This window comes from Dicentrarchus labrax, unplaced genomic scaffold (genome assembly GCF_905237075.1).
Source record: "Dicentrarchus labrax unplaced genomic scaffold, dlabrax2021, whole genome shotgun sequence".
Taxonomy (NCBI): Eukaryota; Metazoa; Chordata; class Actinopteri; family Moronidae; genus Dicentrarchus; species Dicentrarchus labrax.
The window spans coordinates 28,062,031-28,083,008 of NW_026136705.1; the positions used below are offsets into that span (position 1 = coordinate 28,062,031).

Sequence of the window (20,978 nt, forward strand, 5' to 3'; positions counted from 1 at the left end):
AGAAAAGATAAATATAAATATAGATAAGCAAAGTTAAATATAGATAAATATAGATAAATATAAATAAAGATAAATAAAGATAAATAAAGATAAATATAGATAAATATAGATAAATATAGATAAATATAAATAAAGATAAATATAGATAAATAAAGATAAATAAAAGATAAATAAAGATAAATATAGATAAATATAGATAGAAATAATATATATGATAAGCGTTAAATATGTAAATATAGATAAATATAAATAAAGATAAATATAGATAAGTAAAGATAAATATAAGTAAAGATAAATATAAATAAAGATAAATAAAGTATTATTATACAGTGAATAAATGACATTAGCAGAAATAAACAGTTAAGTTAAATTATTGCACTTAGTGGATTAGATGAGATTAGCATAAATAAATAGTAAAGATAAATAAAGATAAATAAAGACAAATATAGATAAATAAATACAAATATAGATAAATAACGATAAATATAGATAAATAAAGATAAATATAAATATAGATAAATAAAGATAAATAAAGATAAATATAGATAAGTAAAGACAAATATAGATAAATATAAATAAAGATAAATATATATCAATAAAGATAAATAAAGATAAATAAAGATAAATAGACTTTATTAATCCCCAGAGTGAAATTGGGTCGTCATAGCAACCAGGTACATTAAATACAATAAAATACAACAACAGAATAAAATACTTAGAAAAGATAAAAAAAAAAAAAAAAGATAAATAGGTAAGTTATTAATAATGTAAAAAGTATATAATAATATACAAATAACATGTACAGACGAGGGGGGAAAAAAAAAATAAACGTGAATTTCAACAAAATAAAACACACTGCTTTATTTTGTTAACACCGGAAGTACTCCATTCCATTCCGGCTGGCTTGACACTGGTGTTGGAAAAGATGGCTGCTTCGGCGGCAACGGCGAGTTCTTCCCCCGGTTTGAGTCCGAATTACGCCGCGATCTGCTCCTTCCTGGAGCGCTACGGCGCGCTGCTGGACCTACCGGAGCTCACCTTCCCCCAGCTGGAGCGATATCTCCGGGACACATCCTCCGGTGAGGCGGCCAAACCCCCCACACACACACACACACACACACACACACACACACACACCCTCCAGCTGCCGTTAACGGGCGACGGTTACCGTGTTAGCATCGGAGCTAACGTTAGCTCCGTTGTGTTATTGTGTTTACTTTAATATAAGTTGAGCTGCTGCTGGAGGCGTCGGTGGTTTTTAATCCACCGACCAACCGACCCGCCGCTTCACTCGCGCTTTTCTGTCACTTTCTTTTTAAATTCAGGGTTTTTTTTTTTTTTTTTTTTAATTTTTTCTCGTTTTTTAAAGCTAAAAAAAAAAAAAAAAAAAAATCGCGTTTTAGGTTTTAACGTTTAGCGCGAGCGGGACACCGACTGCGGGCTCGTGTGTGAGTGTTTGCGGTGCGGTAACGCTGCGGGGAGCCTCCCGCATCGTGCCCCGGGTGTCTGCGGAGGTGTTATTGTCCGCGACGGGCGCGTAAATGTGCACTTTTATCCGCTGTTCGATATATTTCTCTGCCATGTTAGTGGTTTACACAAGCTGGCGTCAGTGCGCACAACTTCCGGTGGAGGCTTTCACAATAAAATGTTTTTTTTTTTTTTTGTTTGTTTCTTTTTGACCGTTTAAAATCAATTAAACTTCATCGTTGTGTTTGATTAAGATATTAAATGTAAAGTATCACTCACACGCGTCTACTGTAATCTGTACCCGCAAGCATGTGCGTGTGTGTGTTTAAAGGTAAACTACTTCCGTTTGTGTTGCTTATTGCGGTTGACTTTACTATGCTGAGTGGCTTTGCGCATGCGTCTCACGTCTTCCTGATTTTAAGTGATGTTTTTTTTATCTCTCTTTGAGGCCAGTTGAAATAAAAGATAAGGCTTTATTGATCCCACGCTGAGGGGGGGAATCACCTCCTATAGCAACATGTCACAATAGATTAACTGAAGATATAATAGAAACATAAGAATAAGAGTTGTATGTGCATTGTATACACCTTTTTATACACAGGTGAGACCGATGTGGAGCAAAAGGCACAGGTCAGGAGGTTGTGGCCCGGTGTAGACATACATGTACAGCAGTGTAGTTTGAAGGTAATATAAGCTATAAATGTGGGGTGTAATTGCACAGTGCAGGTATAAAAGATGAGTGTAAACATTACGTCATTGCTGAGTTTTAAGAGTCAGACAGCGGAGGGAAAGAAAGACCTCCAAATGAACTCTGAATATGTTAGCTGTACAGATTTTAAAGACTTAGTGGCTGTCTTGGAGAAATATTAGACTTTTTGCTGCATCCTTTTCAAATTAAAAGCCCCGTACAGGATTCCCGTGCGTCCTGGAAAAACCTGGAAATGTAGAGACGAGTTCTCCAGTCATGAAAACACCTGAGATTTAATTAAAATGACCAAAAATCATTTAAATAATTCACGTAGTCGCCACGGTTATGTGCCACGTAACCGCCGAGGTGGATGAATCAAAGTTTGAGCGGCTTTAAAAACAACATTTATTAGAAAGTCTGTCCTCTTAACATCCAAATCAAAGCACTAAATCACTTTTTATACTTGATTTAGATTTGGGAGTTCTTGGAGCATCTTGTTTGTATAAATTAAAGTTTGTATTTTGGCTGTGGCCCACCTGAATATACATGCATACTTACAGATTTCCCATCGTAACCATACTGTGTTTGCTGAGGCCTGAAACCAACGTTTAAATCACAACATATCCACAGATATATGAGTTTATAAACTTATCTTTCTGGGCAGAAACACAACCTGCTGTCAGACAAAAAGGCTGTAAATAAAATCCCCTTTTTGACCTTTCAGACGATGTTTAAGTGAGAACGGCTCTGTGGCTGAATCGTGGAGTCACAGATTGAGTTAGACTACAATAAACTGGTATATTAAGTTAATATATTTAATTCATAGGATCACTTCAGGCTCCTCTACGACTCCCGGGGACGTTTATGTTGGTACGCTGGTCGAATTGTACGAGAATATGATCAAAGATAGTTGTGAGTTGAGTCTTTTTTTTTACAGGATACTAATAAATATATCTTACAGGTTGTAAATATCCGTTATACTTCAAACTAGTGGTCGATCAATATCGGTTTTAGTTTCAGTTAGAGAGCAGAGCGACTGATGGCTGATATATATATATATAATGTTGATATCAAGTCATTATTGCGTCCACATTATAATCTAATATACTAGGTTATTTTAGTCAGTAACATGTTGTTTTAGATGGAGATAAGTAATGAAACAAACTGCAGTATTATTATATAATATATATTTAACACAAAACTGTACAGGTCAAAATCAAATCTACATTTTGTCGTCTTATGTTTGTCTTTATTTCTTCTTTGTTTATATTTTTCTCATACAATGTTTACTGTGTTTCCTTGACAGTAAAACCGATTTATTTCTGATACCCTGATCCATATAAATCGTCTTTTATAATGTTTCCTCAGTGCCGAAGCTGCTGGTTGATCTTCACGTCAAGTTGCTGAGGAAGATCGGCAAGTCGGTGTCGGCAGACCGATGGGAGAAATATCTAGTAAAGGTAAACCTCGAGTTCTCGTGTTTGTTTACACATAATGCACGATAAAGTGTAGTAAGACTGTGTTTGTTTATGTGTTTTGACTTTCAGGCTGCTACAACAGTTAAAGTTAATCAATAAAAACAACATAAAGCTGCATTAATTGATTTCTAAGAGTCTCTTTATACATTCAGCAGACACAGAGTAACGTTACCATTAGCAGCAGTTAACTTATAATGAAGTTCTGTAAGTCTGAAGATAATAATAATCATACTGCAATCACAATATCTGTCAGAATAATCACAATATGATGTTTTTATGCCAATATTCACTCTATAAATGTATTTCTTTCTACTGAAAGCCCCACTATGTCCGACAGCTCGTCGCTAACTTTGTCTGTTTGGTTGTTTTCCTGTTGGAAACGTGTTGAGTTACAGGCTGAAAAACCAAAACAATTATCTAAATCAGACTGAAACGCTGTGCGGGAAGTTAATTTCACCTTCACACCATCATTAGATTGTGTATTAAAACCCTGCCTGTTAATTAATTATTGTAATACTCAAGGGTGCAGTCGAGAAACTGCTCGTAATTTCTCCTTCGCGTGGCGTCAACATCAGAAATACCTGAAACTCATAATCAGTTTATTACATTGTTATAGCTCAAATGATGTTAAAGGTAAACAACGATGGTGGAGTAATAAGTACACAGTGTTGTTGTGTTAGTTATGTATTCGATCAGACTTTAATAACAAGAAATTATAGTAATATTAACAAGAAATAAGTTAATTTAATGCGGATTAAATTTGTGATTTTTTTTTTCCTCTCAGGTGTGCCAAGAGTTCAACACAACCTGGGCATGGGAACTCGAGCAAAAAGGGTACAAGGAGATGCCGACGGAGTGCAAGACGGGTATACTTAAAGTAAGAATGCTGGTTTTTGTTGTTGTCTGGCTTCCTCGAACGTTTGAACTTCTGTATTTACGTGCTGCGGTTTATTGCTGAGCTGACGTACACAGATGCAGATATACTTTATCTCTATAATAGCTTCTGTTATCTACTTCCATCTTCCGGATATTTTGGGGTATGTAGTGATACTGCCCTCCAGACTGCGGTGAGGAAGCACAGGGGGAGGCGTATGTGACGTAAATATCATCATCAAGAGTGTCAGTAAGTCAACTACTGCACAGATGTGGTGTCCACAGCGGTCTGTAATAATGGAAAGACTTTACTGTCAGGGTTCCCAGGCGTCCTGGAAAATCTGGAAATTTAGAGACTAGTTTTCCAGCCATAGAAGAAACCTGGAAGTTGATTAAAATGAGCAGATATGCTGGAAATAATCTACGTTGTCCTGGAAATGTTTGTTTAAAACTCGACTGTTGTTGGGATAAACGGCGTGCTACTCTGCTCATATGTCAGTTAAGAGCTTTTCCACCTTGCAGCAAACTTTCGGTATCAAGTTTGTTGTTTGTTTGTTATATTTTATACTTTTCCTTTGGGCTAATAGATGAGAAGATAAATACTCTTGTCAGATCTACTTGATTTGATCTGTTATTCATTCAGTTAGTTTGTGGGAGACTCCGCTGAGGCCGCTGTCGGAGAACAGCCAAGCGTGCCGTAAAAGTGAGCCGGCGCTGACCAGCATTGTGAGCGAGTGCTGTCCTGTGTTGTCAAGAAAAAAAACTCCTGGAAAATTAGTTTTTAAGAGCTGAACTTTGCGACATTGCTTCACTCAACTGCTGGTAAACAAAACTCTTCTTTTAAGAAGTTGTAAGCACTTATTTTCTAACAAACTGCTAACTGTGCAAATGGGTAACTACAGGTAACAGTTGACTATATTTTTCCCCCCTAGCTGTTAATTAGTGTTTGCAGCAAAGTAACTAGGAATCCTCCATTCTTAAAAAGCAACAGCAATGATTTCTACGTTTGTTTTTGCTTTATTTCTTCACAGAACTCAAGAGATTTTTACTTAAACTAACAAAGAACAAACATGTGATGGTCAAACACAACCCTCAGACTTGATGCTAATACTCCTGTTCACCAGTGCATATATGAATCTTTAGGGTTTTGGTTGCCTCGCTGCCCCCCAGCATTGATCTAATACCTGACACCTCTTGGTCGGTAACTTGAACCAAAACTTAATAAGAAAAAAAGGGGTAAACACTCAAAAAACAGTTCTCAAAACTCCAGTCACCTGCTGTGAATTGTCTCTAACTTTGTGACGAGGTTGAGGTCAGCCGACAGGGAGACGGTGTGCTGTGACAGAGTTAATGTATTTCCAAACAATTCTGTGCCTTTTTTCTCCCTCCAGTATTTGTGCGAGTGTCAGTTTGATGAAAACGTGAAGTTCAAAACCGTCATCAATGAGGAGGATCCGGATAAGATGCGGCTGCAGCCGATCGGCCGGGACAAAGACGGTCAGATGTACTGGTATCAACTGGACCAGGACGACAACGTGCGCGTTTACGTGGAGGAACAGGACGACTTAGACGGGTCATCGTGGAAGTGCATCGTCAAGTAAGCGGACAGAAGTGATTTTTAACGGAGCCAATGTGCTGCAGGCACTGTGAAATTAAATTTGATTCTTGTGTGTGTTAGTTACTCTGAAAGCGGAGTTGTTATACTCACACACTCTTTTTTTTTTTTCATTCCTGCAGAGATAGAAATGACTTGGCGGAGGTTGTGGCTCTGCTGAAGACTCAAATTGACCCCGAGCTGTTAAAAAAAGATCAAGAAGCCAAGGCTCTGGCCGAGGAGGGCAAAGAGAAAGCAGAAGGTAAAGGTTATACTTAAACTGGAGTTCCCACTGGTCCTTGAAATCAAAGGCGTTGAGAGTTTTTGAAACTAGACGCAGGTCATTGGTGCTTGTGTTTATTTATTTGTAAGACTTTCTGTAAAACCTGACAGTTTTCATTATAAAAAACCTTGTTACAGTAATCGATTCGGTGTGCAGGAGACCACAGAACTCACGGTTCGGATCGTATCACGGTTTTAAGTCTCTCTCTGTCTTATTATCTTATGATCTATTTCTATGATGAGAAACATGTTTCTCAGTTACAGGTTTTAAATAACGTAATTTAGAGTAAAACAAGCACCCGTTTGTCTTTTCGATCTTTTCACTGCAACTCTGCATCGTGATTTTATTACAATTGTCAGGGCGCATTTTAAATTCATTATCACAATAATTAGCTTTGCAAAACAAAGATTAAGTGTTCTCTGAACTGTCACGATGATCTGGACAACATTAGTAATTGGAGAACTCTTTTTATTGTATTCTTCTATTTGATCTTTTATTTCATATTACAGGTGACGTTAAGAAGTCTGAGGACACATCAGATGAAGACTCAGACAAGTCTGTCTCACCAAAGACGGAGAGCAATGAAAAAGTAACACAGAAAGACGACTTGATATCAGAAGCTTCTGAGGTGAAATCATCACTGAACGGCATCGTTGAAGGGAAAGCTGAAGCAGAACTCAGCTCAGAAAAGCCCGCGGTGGATCTCAGCATCAGTACAAAAGCCCAGAACATCAAAGAAGAGCCGATGGAGGTGTCAGACATTAAAACCAGCACAGCAACAAGTGAACCCGCCGCTGAGACGCTGTGTATATCAGTAAAAGCAGAAAAGGGAGAGGAGGCGAAGAAGAACAGCGCAGAGGAGATTCAGCAGGCTCTGAAGAACGACCAACAGGCCAAAATCCCTTTGAAAAAAAGAGGAATGAAGTTTAGCGAAGACTTTGAAAAGAATAGCCCCATTATAGTGCAAAACCCATCTGTTTCTCAGGTCAAGGAAGCTCCGAAAGCTGACTCGGCTCCCGAACAGACAAAGAAAGCGAGTGTAAACGATCACGTTAATGGGGAAGTTCAGCCCACACTAGAGAAAGGCCTCCAGAGTCATCTGTGCGAGTCACTAAAAGACAAAGAGCAGACGACTCAGCCGGCTGCAGGTGAATCCGTAGGAACCAGAGAAAATGACTCACCGTCCACAGTCAAGAAGAATTTGAAAGATAAAAGGGATGAAGCCTGCAGTGCAGAGAAGGTCACGGAGGGAGTAGAATCACACCGAGCAGATGTGGACAAGAAAAATCAAGATATGCAAGTAGAAAAGCAAAGTGCTGCATCAACAGAAAAGAAAGAAGCACACGAGTCTCCGCCACCGCCAACACAACCGCCACCTTTATCTAAAGATGTAAATAACGCACTTGAGAAGTCGTCTAATCACGAAGAGCATGAACACATAAAAGAAATCAAACCGGCGGATGAAAAAGACTCTCGTACAGGAGACAAGACGATCACGTTAAAGGAAACCGATGAAACATTAACAACCGGTGAGTCAGAGAAAATCACATCCAAAGACGTTGAATCAAAAGATTCAGAGGAAAAACCAGCCTGCGTAGACACGGACACATCACGGAAAAGTCAGAGCGAAGGAACCATGACGTCGGAGTTGACAGAAAACGTAACCGACGTGAAGCAAACGGAGACGAGAGACGCTAAAGAAATCACAACACAAGAGGCTAACGTTGAGAAATCTAACTCAGAGCTGAAAGAGTCACCAGGAGTCATCAAAGCAACAGAGACGCAGTGTGCAGACAGAGATCCTGCAAAGAAATCGGTTGACTCTGAAGACGCCGTATCGCCGTCTGTCATTAAAAAGACAGAAATACCAAAAGACGGGGATAATACAGAGACCCAAGGAGTCACACAAAGCTCTAATGTTATCAAAAAGGCTGAGAAATCATTAACCAGTGAGAAATCAGAAGAAACACCCAGCACTAAAGAGAGCGTGAACTCTTCTGTTGTTAAAAAGTTAGACAAATCAGACTCGTGTAAACCTGTCGAGAAGCAGGATAACATCAAAGACGCAGAGATCACTCCGGAGAAAGGAAGTGCAGCATCCGAGACTAACGCTGAAAAGATGGAAGAGACGGAAAAGACGGAAAAGCCTGAAGACATAAAGAAAACTGTCAACTGTGAAGACCAAACGGTGCATGATGTTGGCAAGATAAGTGAGTCCGCGCCCGAGCCCATGGAGGTAGAAGCAGTGGCCGTTAAACAGGATCTGACAAAGCCACAAGAGGATGACAAGACTGAGATGAACTCGGATGCACATAAGACGACGGTGGAGGCATCTGAAGGGAAAGATGAACCATCCAGTCCTGTTGAGAAGACGGACGTCTCTAAAGAAACTGATACAAAACCTGAAAGGCCAGACACCGAACAGGAAAAGGTGCCTGAAGAACAGCCCAAAAATATCGAGGCAGAGCTTCCATCATCAGAAAGTAAAAAGGATGCCGACAAGGAAAATAAAAAGGATGCAGACGATGAAAAACTTAAGAGTGAGAGTAAGAAACACAAAGAGAGTGAAGAGGATTCAACACCGGATAAACTCCTAAAAACCGACGAGACAAATGAGGAGAAACCAGCTCATAAAGAAAGCGAAACCTCAACCAAGACGGACGAATCTGGGCAGCAAAATGTGAGCAAAGAACCCGACTGCAAATCCTCAATTGAGACCGAGAAAGCAGGACACAAGAGCAAAGACTCCGAAAAGCCCACTGACGAGGAAGGCAAAAGCAAAAGTGAGGAAGAGGAGTCCGCAAAGAAAAAAGAGGTGGCGAATGGTGGGGAAGCTCCGCCAGATGCTCGGGAAGAGGTTGTCCGTCGTAAAGTCAAGCGTCCGGTCCCCCGGAGGAAAGTTGAACTTCTCCGAGAGGAGAGACAAGGAGATTCAGAGTCCGATACGAACACGGGGAGGTCTCTTCGAAGGTCACCGAGGATCTCCAGGCCGACGCCGAAGGCCGTGGAGATCCACGACAAGAAGCAGGAAAAGACGCCGGCTCCTCCGCCGGCTGAGAAGCACGACGACGACAAGGGCGAGAAAGAAAAAGACGAGGACGAGGAGGATGAGGAAGAGGAGGAGGTGAAAGCTGTTCAGAAGAAACCAAGGGAGAAAAAGGCGGATCAGGAGGGTCAGCCCAAATCTAAGGTAAGGTCGTTGAGAATTTAATCAATGATTTGATCATTAACGTTATCAATGATTTGATAAAGTGTTTACAGTTTATAACCTTAACAGTTCAACACGTGTTGTTTATTTAAGGGGAGAAAGCGGCGGAAGGTACGATGGTCCAACACGCGAACGCGTCGTAAAAAGAAAGGCTCGGAAGATGAAGACGACAACAGCGACGAGGAGTCCAGCGAGGAGGACGAGACCGAGGAAGAGGACGACAGCGACGAAGACTACAAGGTTGAGCGAAGCAGAAAGAGGCGGAATCGCAACCGCGAAAGGCGAAGCTCAGACTCCTCGACGTCCTCGGACGACGACCTACCTCCCAATGACGACCCCTGCAAACATTGTGGTCTTCCAAATCACCCTGAGCTGGTAGGTAATTTATATTCAGACCAACAGTCCAAATCACAAAGATATTCTGTTTATATATGAAAAACAACAAATACACATATAAAACTTATACAAATAATCTAAAATAAATAATGAATATCTCCTTTTTTTTTTTTTTTTTTTAGATCTTGCTGTGCGATTCGTGTGACAGCGGGTACCACACAGCCTGCCTAAGACCTCCCCTCATGATCATCCCCGATGGAGAATGGTTCTGTCCACCCTGTCAACACGTACGTACCATCCAGAGGCGCCGCACGTTAGAGAGCATCAACAAAAAATGTGACCGTAGATTGAATGTTTTCGTCCCCTCTTGTAGAAGCAGCTCTGCGACAAGTTGGAAGAGCAGCTCCAAAATCTCGACGCTGCTTTGAAAAAGAAGGAACGGGCTGAGAGAAGGTGAGACATTTTGTGCCACGACTGTTTTAAAAATGCTGTTAACGGCTTTAGGGAGTGCAACAGTGAACCAAAGCAATGTACCGAACTCCTGTGTAACACATGGGCTGTTTGTTAGCTTCAACATTTGGTGGTTTTACTGCATCACTGATGGACATAGTGGAAAGTTTTGTTTCAAAACTAAAATGTACAACAGGAACATTTTACAAAATAATTTAATCCAATTGAAGCACAAACACAAATAAGCTTGTGGTTCCCAACCTGGCCTCTAAAAATCCTTCAATTCCATTCAGTTTTATTTATATCGCCCAAAATCTTAACAAAAGTTATCTAAGGACATTTTACATATAAAGCATCTTATATTCTTTATAATATTATTCACAGACACACAACAATTCCCACCATGTACAAGCACTCAAATGAAACCATCTCAAAACAAAATATTCCTCTTGTGATAAGACATCACAAGTAGACTTGCGGTGTTCATTTGATCCCTGATGGAGGGAGAAACAACTTTAAATTGTCGCATTTTAGTTCCTGTCAAACAAACCAAGAGGAGTAAACTGGTAACTCATCGATTGGACAGTTTTGGCATCATCGGGACCCAACGTGGGAAATTCTTCACTTTAATGCTTCTAATGTGTTTTATTTATCTTCTCTGGTGTCACAGAGAGATAAATGATTGGCAGTAAGTTGGTCGTATGCTCTGGATAATGACCGACTGTTAGAGAGCGTGTTTGTTTTAACTGAACCAAACTTATTTTCTGGTTTCGTCTCAAGTGAAAATGTCCAGGAACCGCTGTCTCATGCCTCTGGATTTCTTTATGTGCGCTCTGATAATTCTGTCCAGTCCCTGAAGATTTAGATGAACTCCAATGACAGATTTTACTGTGAAATTTCAGCTCCTTCACAGTAAAATCTCTCGCAGAGCTTCAAACGAACAATCTGAATGTCATTACACAGCCCTGCTTTGTGAAAGACCTTGAATCTTTGAAACACTTAAACACGACAGACTAAGAAAAAAGCTAATTAACAACAAAAAATATATAGTTTTTTTGTTTAATATCATTTCTATTATATCTGAGCACTTAATTGGCCGTGAAATGAAGCGTTCATCCCTGTATTCAGAGAGAGAGTCGGTGATTTTGGGCTTTCTTAATGTCTATGATCTCCTCCCAGGAAAGAGCGTCTAATCTATGTTGGAATCAGTGTTGAAAACATCATCACGCCCTCAGTAAGTACGGAGTGCGATCGTACATTAATGCCGGATCGATACTCGCCTGCCGGTGTTTGTAACGTAGATCCTCACTCGTCACACAGGTGGAGGTGGAGGTAGAGGAAGAAAAGCCAGCGATCATTATCAAAGAGAAGAAAGAAGCAAAGAGAAGTAAGAGCTGGGGTCGAAGGTCGACGAGGGCGAAGAAATCCATCAGCTACAGGTCTGACACATACTTTTATATAGTTATATGAGTACATTTACTCTTTTATGTGCTGATTTTTATTTCACATTCAGTGGATGATTTGATGCAAAGGACTACAAAACATTCAGAAAAGGTGTTTATTTCATAAAGCTAGAAGAGAAGAGAGTCAGAGCATCTCCAAAACCTGCAGCTCTTCCCGGTCTGCAGAGATCAGTACCTATCAAAGGTGGTCCAAGGAAGGGAAAGAACCGGAGGCAGGAGTCATGGCTTTGAAGGCTGGCCCGTGTGGTCCGATCCAACAGACGAGCTACTGTAGCTGCTGAAACATTTATTGCTGGTTCTGTTAGAAAGGAGTCAGAACACACAGTCTGTTGGTGCCCAGGTGGTCATAACGTTATGGCTGAACATTACAACACCTGGAATTATATAAGTGAGTTGAAATACAGTCTGATGCTTGGTGTTCTCGAGAGCCCGGGATCATAATACCACACAGGAGTGAAAGTCACGTAGCCTCCGCCCTCTCTCACTCTGGACAAACTCCTGACTGCAAACACCAGCAGTCTCGCCGGTGTTCGGTTTAACAAGTCACTCTCGGCTGATAAGTCGTCGGTGAACAGGACCCAGGAGGCTGGAGGAGGGAGAGTGCAGGTGATTAGTACAAGCAGGTACCGAGATAAAACATCCTGTTGTACTCCTTATAAAGTTATTTGCAAAAACAAAACAAAAAATGGCGATAATACCGGAGATTCCTTCGTTCCTGGTGCAACTCCATCAGACCTTATGTGTGTGCTATATATAAGCATTGTGATTCATGTGATTACAGGGAGTTTATGTCTATGTTGATTTAATTTTACAGATTCGATGAATTCGATGAGGCGATCGAGGAGGCGATTGAGGAAGACATCAAAGAAGCAGAAGGCGGAGGTAGGAGGACACGAGTTCTTACTCTTCTTGGAAAAAAGCCTCGTGTTTAAAAGTGATACATCTGACACTGAGATGGGATTTAAGATCTGTGATGATGACGAGTGGGTTTTTTCCACAGGAGCTGGTCGGGGTAAAGACATGGCCAACATCACAGGCCACAGAGGAAAGGACATGTCCGCCATCCTCCAAGCAGAGGAGGGCAAGGAGAACGGCCGCCCGCCGCGACCCACCACCGGTCAGCGCAGGAAAAAACGCCGGCGACTCAACGACCTGGACAGCGACAGCACGGTGGATGAGGAGGAAAGCGAGGAAGAGTTTCGCATCAGTGAAAGGTAGCAACGCAAAGACAACAGTTGTGGCACTCTAATGTAAAAAAAAACAATGTTGGTTAAATGATGACGTTTGTTCGTTCTTCCTCCCTGTTTGCAGCTCAGAAGAAGAGTTTGTCGTGTCGGAAAACGACTCCGAGGGTGACACGGAGGCGGACTCCAACAACAGCGAGTACGGCAGCAACAGCAGCGGGAAGCATCGCACTTCCACGCGGTCCAGGAGGCCGCGGAAACAACGACGGAGCTCCAGAAAGCGGCGGAGACCGAGAGGCTACTCGGATGACGAGGAGGAGGAGACGGATGAGGATGATGAAGATGAAATAGGTATGTAGATCATATTAGTTAGTATTGTGTCCCTGATCTCCTCTGTTAAAACCACGTTAAGATGTTGCTGAAGATTTAATTCATTATTTTTTAGGGGGTTTTGTCTGTAGCTTACAGACAATTTACAATTTCTGGTGATTTTCAGGGTCAGAATGAACAAAGTAACCCTCTCATAACCAGAGATAGTATCTTCATCCGTCTATCCCTCTTGTAGATGCGGTTTCTAGAGTCAGTAAATAGACATCTGGAGTCATGGCAGTCCTTTAAACTGCAGCATGTACCGTAGTGTAGCAGTTTACAGGACTATTAGACCACTAATATAACCAGCTATCGTTATTTTTGAGTGAAAACGCGTCTTTACGGTTATTCTAATACCTAAATTAGGGCATTTTACAGCAAAAATTGCAAAGACAAGTCCCTCCACCAAGTTGCAATCGCAATAATTAAAGCAAATTCAACCAATCCTCATGAATTCTGCGCGACCAATCAGCACAATAATCAATTAGTGAGGTTTTCTTCGCCAAACGTCACCAGACTCACTTCCTTGTTTCTGGTTGTGAAGATGCAGACGTGTGTGACCCAAACGTCTCACATTTACCCTCCAAACAGTGCGAGTTTATTCTCACTAGAACAAGCTGCCTTTTTATTAATGAATGATACAAAACATCCTAAATCCTAAAAACATCACAACATGCATTTTTCATTTCATTTTAGGCTGCAACAATCCCCCAAAAAGCCTAAAAAATCGTGGAGAGACTAATGAGATTAACTCCAGATATCACCGTGGCCGACTTTAAACTTGCTTTAACTCGAATTAACGATTATGTGATCATATTCTGTTGTTGTTTTCCTGCAAATTATTATTAAAAACAGAACAACATTAGTTATTTTGGGTTTGATAGTGAACATGGAACTCTTCTTTTATTTTATTTTTACATGTTTATCTTAATGTGAAAAAACATCAATAATGAAAAAATATTCATATTGGTAACATGATATTCATTGTTTGAATAGGTTCATCATTTTAAAATTAATCAAATTCTCAGTCGAGAGAAAAGGAATCTCCGGCAATTTACATAATCAACTAATAATTTGAGTAATATATTGTGATAAAACTCTAAAACATTATCAAATATGAGGATTTTATTTATTCTATATCTTGTAAGTTAAATATCTTTGGTGTTTAGACTTTCACCTGGACAAACTAACGATTTAAAAGCACCCAAAAAAACGTATTATGGGCCATTTGTATACTTTTTTCCCGACATTTTATAGACTTAACAGTTAAAAGCTCAACAGATGTATCCGTAAAGAAAATAATCGTTACACGTAATGTCTCATAAAATAAAAATGTTCCAGAGGATCCTCAAGTCTTCTCCATTTGTGCTTTGTATTCCTGGGAAGAGTTGTTTTTAAATCATGAATAAGGTCTAATTTTACAGATTTAAAATATTCATATTGTCTCTAAAACAGTCAGGATGTGTTTCAGTCGGCTTTGAGAAGACGGATGTCGCTGGCAGAGTATCCTTACATTTGTAACCTCATTATTACTTTCTGTGTGTGTCCAGTGACTGAAGGCTCCAGTGAGTACAGCGACAGTGATCTGGATATGAGCCGACGGCGGTCTCGGCGGAGTCAGAAGAAGCAGGTGAATTACTGCGAGACGTCTGAGTCTGAAGGCTCTCAGGCAGAAACCAACCGGGCCAAAATGAAACCCAGACGTCAGCAGGAGAGCTCCGACAGCGAGGGTGAGTCAGGAAAACGCACATTTGGGTGTTAACAACCGGCTACGGGCCGCGATTTTGACCTTTGATACCACAGTATTGACGGATATAAGATGTTCTGCCTCTTTAGTTAGATGCTTGTTCACAAAGATTTTCAGCACCACGGACAGAGACAATAACGGTCTTATTTCCAGGTTAATATTCAGCTGCTAAGTTAGGATTAAAGTGGTTCGATATCATTCATAAGGACGCAGATAACGGAGGCGTGTTTGTGATTGTGATTAGGTAATAAGTTACCATTGATGAGCTCATGGTGCAAGACAGATATAGACATATTTAATCATACAGATAATAACCGATGTGCAAAGTATCATAGATATTAAAGTGAAGCTTAAAAAAATACAACAATAATAGAAATACCCTCCGTCTAATAGAATTAGGGTTGTATGTAAAAACTAAATACAGTATTTTTATACAGATGTGATTTAAAGTAAAGTATAAAACATCACATTTCATGTTTAGTAGTAGTAATAGTGCTGTTTATTTCCTGTTTTTGCCATAAAATAAAGCCTAGATACAGATATAGTTGCACACTGAACTAGCACAAGGCTGAAAATGACAGTAATTTGGAGGGAACTATCCTGCACATCTTTCCAGTTTTATGATATTAAATGAATTATTGATGTCGGGGAGCTGCAACCACCACTAACGTCAGTCACACGTAGGGAGGAGGTGAGTCACACAGTCATGTTTGCAGTGTGAAATTACTTTAAAAATCCTATTAAAGATGAAGGAAATGCTGCAGGGTGGTTTTTAGGTTTAATACATTTAGTTGGATCAGAACGATGCTCAGCTTTAATCAGCTTTTTTTAAAACGGTGTCAGCATGTACAATATGGAGGGAGGTCATATTTCTGTCACCGACGGCAGAAATATTGATCCTATTAGTGTAAAAAAGGTTGTTAACTAAAAGTGTTTCTTGCTTTCTTTTCCCAGCGAGTTTCTCCAGAGACTCTGAGGAGGAGTCGAAGGATCGGAGGGTGAAGAGGAGAGCCGACTCCTCGGAGGAAGACTCCCGGCAGCGGCGCAGGCGGCTCGCACTAAAACGCCGGAGAGCGTCCGAAGAGGACGACTCGGACGACGACTCGGACGAATCGTCGGAGGAGGATCGCCCCATCCGCAAACGGGTGAACCGCATCGACTCGGACGACTCGGACGAGGAGCCAGAGGAGAAACCGAAGGAGAAGAAAGCGGCGGAGAAACAAGACGAGGAGTCAAAGGGAACAAACGCGGCGGACTGTAATCCGGTGGAGCTGCCACCAACCAACGGACAGAGCCCGATAAAGAACCTCGAGGGCCTCATCAGCCGGCCCGCCGCCACCGCCGCCGCCACCACAACCACCGCCACCACTCCAGTCCTCATCCCACATCTGGAGCCACCCAAAAACACCAGTGCCACACCAGCTGCTGCCATCGCACCAAACGGTCTGGTCGGCCAGGAGATTGGAGCGCCGGACGATGACGAAGACGACCTGTTAGGTGTCACAGACCTAGTGGACTACGTCTGCAATAACGAAGACTTGTAAAAAACAAAATGGTGTACTGTTTCATTTTTTTTGTGGTATTGTATTTTTATATTGCTTAACTTTATTATTCCCCCCCCCTTCGTCCCACCGACACTTCCTCGTCGTCCTTTTTACTCGCGTCATCTGGAGCTAGAGTCTCAGCAGTCTCGGCCACGGTAAGAACTGGATACCTGTCACCAGTCTAACGCTGTCCCTGTGGGATTGTATAAGGGCACCAAACTGTCTTTTGGTTTGGTAATAATCCGTTTACCTGCACACCAACCGCATCATCCAGCTCCACTGCCAAACCTCCTGCTTTTCCTCTTTTAAAGAACGTGTCTCACATCGTCCCGTTTTTGTTTTTACTTTTGTTGCATCCAAGATTTCTACAAATTTTAGCTCCTGTTCTCGTCCACGCCGACGGACAATTGGCACTGACGTTGTTTACGGTGAGGGGAAACAGTTAAAGATCGCCTATTTTTAAATGAGTAAAATAAATCATTCCGTTATTAATCTGAAGTTTTGGAGGCATCTGTTAAAAATTAATCTTTTTTTTTACATTTTAATCCGTTAAAGGAATAGTTTGACATTTTGGGAAAAGTACTTGATACCACTTTAAAGTCTGTACGGTGAATATAAGTTATCCGATACGTCCGAACCACTGCGGCAAAATAGGGCCGCCCTCCTCCGTCCTGACGTAAAGTAGTCCCAAATGGAGAGGTTCAGGGTGATTTTAAAACATTAGAGGGTGTGTTGTTCCTCTTTTAACGCCGCTACTTTCTGTCTGCTGAGCCCAACAGCAGCAGACAGTCGGTCTGTAACGCCCAAAACAGATCAAATTTTAGACATTTTAGCATCAATATTTGTACTTGAGGAAAGTTTTGATGTTGATACGGTTTACAGTTATATTTTTAGACAATCGTAACATAAAAATATGATACCAGCACATCCTTAGTTCTTACAAAGTCCGCCTACCAACGCCTCTGTGGCTGTGTTATTATGTCTGTATAATGTGTGTATAAATGTTACTTCACAGACGCCTTCACCCTCCATAAAACAGCAAATTTTATTCATTAAAATTATTATTTTTTTGTTACCTTTGGGCAGAGCCAGGCTAGCTGTTTCCTCTTGTTTCCACTCTTTATGCTAAGCTACACTAACTGGCTGCAGTAGCTTTATATATTCAACAGACAGACACGAGGGTGGCTTCGATTATCTCATCTAACTCCAGAAAGAGTATTTCCCAAAATGTCCAACTGTTTGCTTTAAACTGTTCTCTCTCTATATATAAATATAAATATATATAATTTGAAGCTTCAGATGAGAATATTTATTCCTGTCGAATAACCTTCTAGACTAATAACCAGTCGACCAACTTTGGTTTGTTAGCCCCTCCCCTCGAACTCTTTTTGTTGAAGCAGCTTTTTGTATATTGTAAACATATAATTATTTTAACTGTGTGTGTTGCCGTCAGTATCAATGGTGAACTCCCGGTTTATTTTTGTTTGAGTACTCTGTTCGTTTCGGGGAAACAAAGTCAGAAGTAAAAAAAACTCTCATCCCTCCTAATCTTGAGATCTAATCTAGTTTCCTCTTATTACATTTATGTTATCTTTTTTTTTTTTTATAATGTATTTTTTTTTTTGTATATCTAAACTTTTATTTGTTGTCTTTGAGCGAAATGTAAAGTGTCTTATTTTCTTTGTACATTGTCCTTCATAGGAGGTTCAAAAACCTGCAGACTCGTGGCTTTTAACTGAAATAACACTAAGCTCCAAAACCCTCTCTTTTTTTATTTTAATCTTTTATTTTTGTTTCTTATTCTGCTTCCTTTTTATCTTCCTGCATACAAAACAACATTTCTAGTCACAATTCTCTATTTTCATAATCATGAGTTGACATTCGGGTCGGGTTGCAGTCGACTGACAACTTCTAAAGACCTCAAACAAAGATGGAGATTTGCGGAAAATTGCAAAAAAAAAAGCCTAATTTTTTGTTTTGAAGCGAAAGTCGGGATGCAGTTTTTGAATAAAGGGGGGGAGGGGGGGTGGACAGAACAAACAAACAAACAAACAAACAAACCAATGACTTCACTGACCTCTGCTGGAACCAGTCTGTGTGTATATCTGTAGTTTTTGCTGTAATATATTTAGAGGCATTTTTTTAATCATGGAAAAATATATTGGGCAATTCTTTGGGATTGCATGAGTTTCTAATAGTTTTCTTTTGTAGGGAAGTAATATTGGCACAACAGTTGTTTTTTTGTTTTTGTTTGGGTTTTTTTTGTAAGAAAACCAGAAAACTTTGGCATGTTTTTTTTTTTTTTTTTTAAAGGATTTAATGACCTGTTGCATCAGTGCTGAAGGACTTGTGAAGTAGATGCTGCAGGATTAATCTCATCGTTCACAGTGAAACTGCATAGGATGGCATGACCTACTAAAGGTTACAGAAGCTCTGGGAGAGAAAAGGATTATCGTAGAGAGAGAGAGAGAGAGAGGGAGAAGGGGAAAAAAATAAAAAATCTAGGACAGCTGAATCTGATTTTAAGAGGAGAAACGAGGCCTGTTTGTAAAATATTTTGTAAATTAGTCTCAGCATGGTCTTCACAGAGGATAAACCACTCTATTTATCATACCGTTTTTTTGATACCGGCTACGGCCAAAAACATGACTTCCAAGACAAAACCCATACGTGCTGCTCGCAGTGCACACAGCTTTAGGCTTCTATACACAATATTTAACTTTTAGATTATAGTTGGACAGAATATAGAAAGAAAAATAAAACCCCAATTCAAAATGTAATAGGTGTGTGTGAGTGTGTGTGTGTGTGTGTGGATCGGGTCGGAGTAAAGGAATGTCTTATGTGCTGTATGTAACCCTGTTTTAAAAAAGCTCCACGGAGATGAGGAGAATGTATTATTATTATGATATAAAACCTGTAGCAAGAGGAGGAGGAGGAGGAGGAAATAAAGGCTGCGATGGGATTAAGGGAGGAAGTCGGTGCCAATGACTGAAGTGTTAACAGAGTTTTCCTATTTACCTCATGATGAATCTGGGAGGAAAGACACCCTGTCCACTGTGTATAGATGCTCGTAGACTGGTTGTTGGTGTTTTGTCAGCTCCTTACTTTTTTTTTTTTTTTTTTTTTTTGTTAACTTTACTGTTATTTCTTATGAATCTGATCTTGTACATTTGTCATAATAAAATGGGTTTCAAGCCTCATGTCGCCCTGTCTTAAGTTTGCTTTTGATTTTGAAAGGTCTTCTCGACCATTGTTAATATATTTAATACATTAAATGCCTGATTTCACAGCAGCTTTTCTAAAAAAAATTGCTTTTTTAGGCCATTTTTTGTGAAAAACATTGTAAAATTTGCAAAAAAAAAGTACAATTATTACATGTAGTAAAGTTTTTAACAATATGTTTATTTAGTATTCAACATCTTATAAAAATAATGAGAAAAAAATAAATATATTCTTACTTATGTATGTATACTTGTAAATATCCAACATTGTATGACTATAAGCATACGCCTGGCATATACATGGATACTTAGAATTTAATTAACAACCAATATTGATTGATTAAGCATAAAGAATATAAAAAAGAAACCTCCTGTAGATCGTCCTTCCATGCTTTTCGTTTGTTTTCAACCACTGAGTCATTCAGACAGTGGAGGCAGCAGTAATCCTGGTGTGTGTCAGATGAGCTTGGATTGACCTGCACATGAGCAGACAGCTCAAATCCACACGAGACCAGGCAAAGCCAGAAGTGTAAAGCCACAGCGTCACCAGCAGCAGGCTATGGAGGCCCATTTCTGACAATGTGATGGGAAAAAAATATTCTGTAAGTCATTATAATGAGAAAGTTTCTCAAAATAATGAGAAAGTTTCCCAAAATAATGAGAAAGTTTCTCAATATTTTAACTTATTATCTCAAAATAATGAGAAACTGTCTTAATATTTTAACTTATCTCAAAATATTGACTTATAATATCTGAAAATATTGAGAAACTTTCTCAAAATAATGAGAAACTTTCTCAATATTTTAACTTATCTCAAAATATTGAGAAACTTTCTTAATATTTAAACTTATTATCTCATTTTAAAGACTTATCTCAAAATAAAGACTTATCTCAAAATAATGACTTAGTATCACATTATATTGAGAAAGTTTCTCAAAATAATGAGAAACTTTCTCAATATTTTAACTTAATATCTCAAAATAAAGACTTTATCCCAAGATAATGACTTATTACCTTGAAATAATGACTTATCTCAAAATAATGAGAAACTATCTTAAAATAATGACTTAGTA

General features: G+C 39.7%; 1 protein-coding gene across 2 annotated transcripts; it reads left to right on the plus strand.

The window, feature by feature from the left end:
* The first annotated feature begins 910 nt into the window (after positions 1–910).
* rsf1b.1 (remodeling and spacing factor 1b, tandem duplicate 1) lies at positions 911–19,884 on the plus strand. 2 transcript variants are annotated; one of them, XM_051401318.1, is made up of 16 exons: positions 911–1,079; positions 3,524–3,615; positions 4,418–4,510; positions 5,898–6,103; positions 6,244–6,362; positions 6,893–9,573; positions 9,685–9,966; positions 10,110–10,214; positions 10,301–10,380; positions 11,557–11,611; positions 11,698–11,816; positions 12,655–12,722; positions 12,841–13,054; positions 13,152–13,375; positions 14,944–15,123; positions 16,095–19,884. In XM_051401318.1, exons 1-16 carry the CDS (start codon positions 926–928, stop codon positions 16,682–16,684), a joined length of 5,262 nt encoding a protein of 1,753 aa, XP_051257278.1. In that variant the 5' UTR covers positions 911–925; the 3' UTR covers positions 16,685–19,884. The 2 variants fall into 2 exon arrangements, with proteins under 2 accessions (XP_051257278.1, XP_051257279.1); XM_051401319.1 differs by lacking the exons at positions 11,557–11,611; positions 11,698–11,816.
* The last annotated feature ends 1,094 nt before the right edge of the window (positions 19,885–20,978 follow it).

Bases quoted from the DNA above. Each gene is read 5' to 3' on its own strand.
- rsf1b.1 (XM_051401318.1), top strand. From the start codon at position 926: ATGGCTGCTTCGGCGGCAACGGCGAGTTCTTCCCCCGGTTTGAGTCCG. The intron at 1,080-3,523 runs GTGAGGCGGCCA...ATGTTTCCTCAG, and splicing joins TCTCCGGGACACATCCTCCG to TGCCGAAGCTGCTGGTTGAT. The intron at 15,124-16,094 runs GTGAGTCAGGAA...TTCTTTTCCCAG, and splicing joins GGAGAGCTCCGACAGCGAGG to CGAGTTTCTCCAGAGACTCT.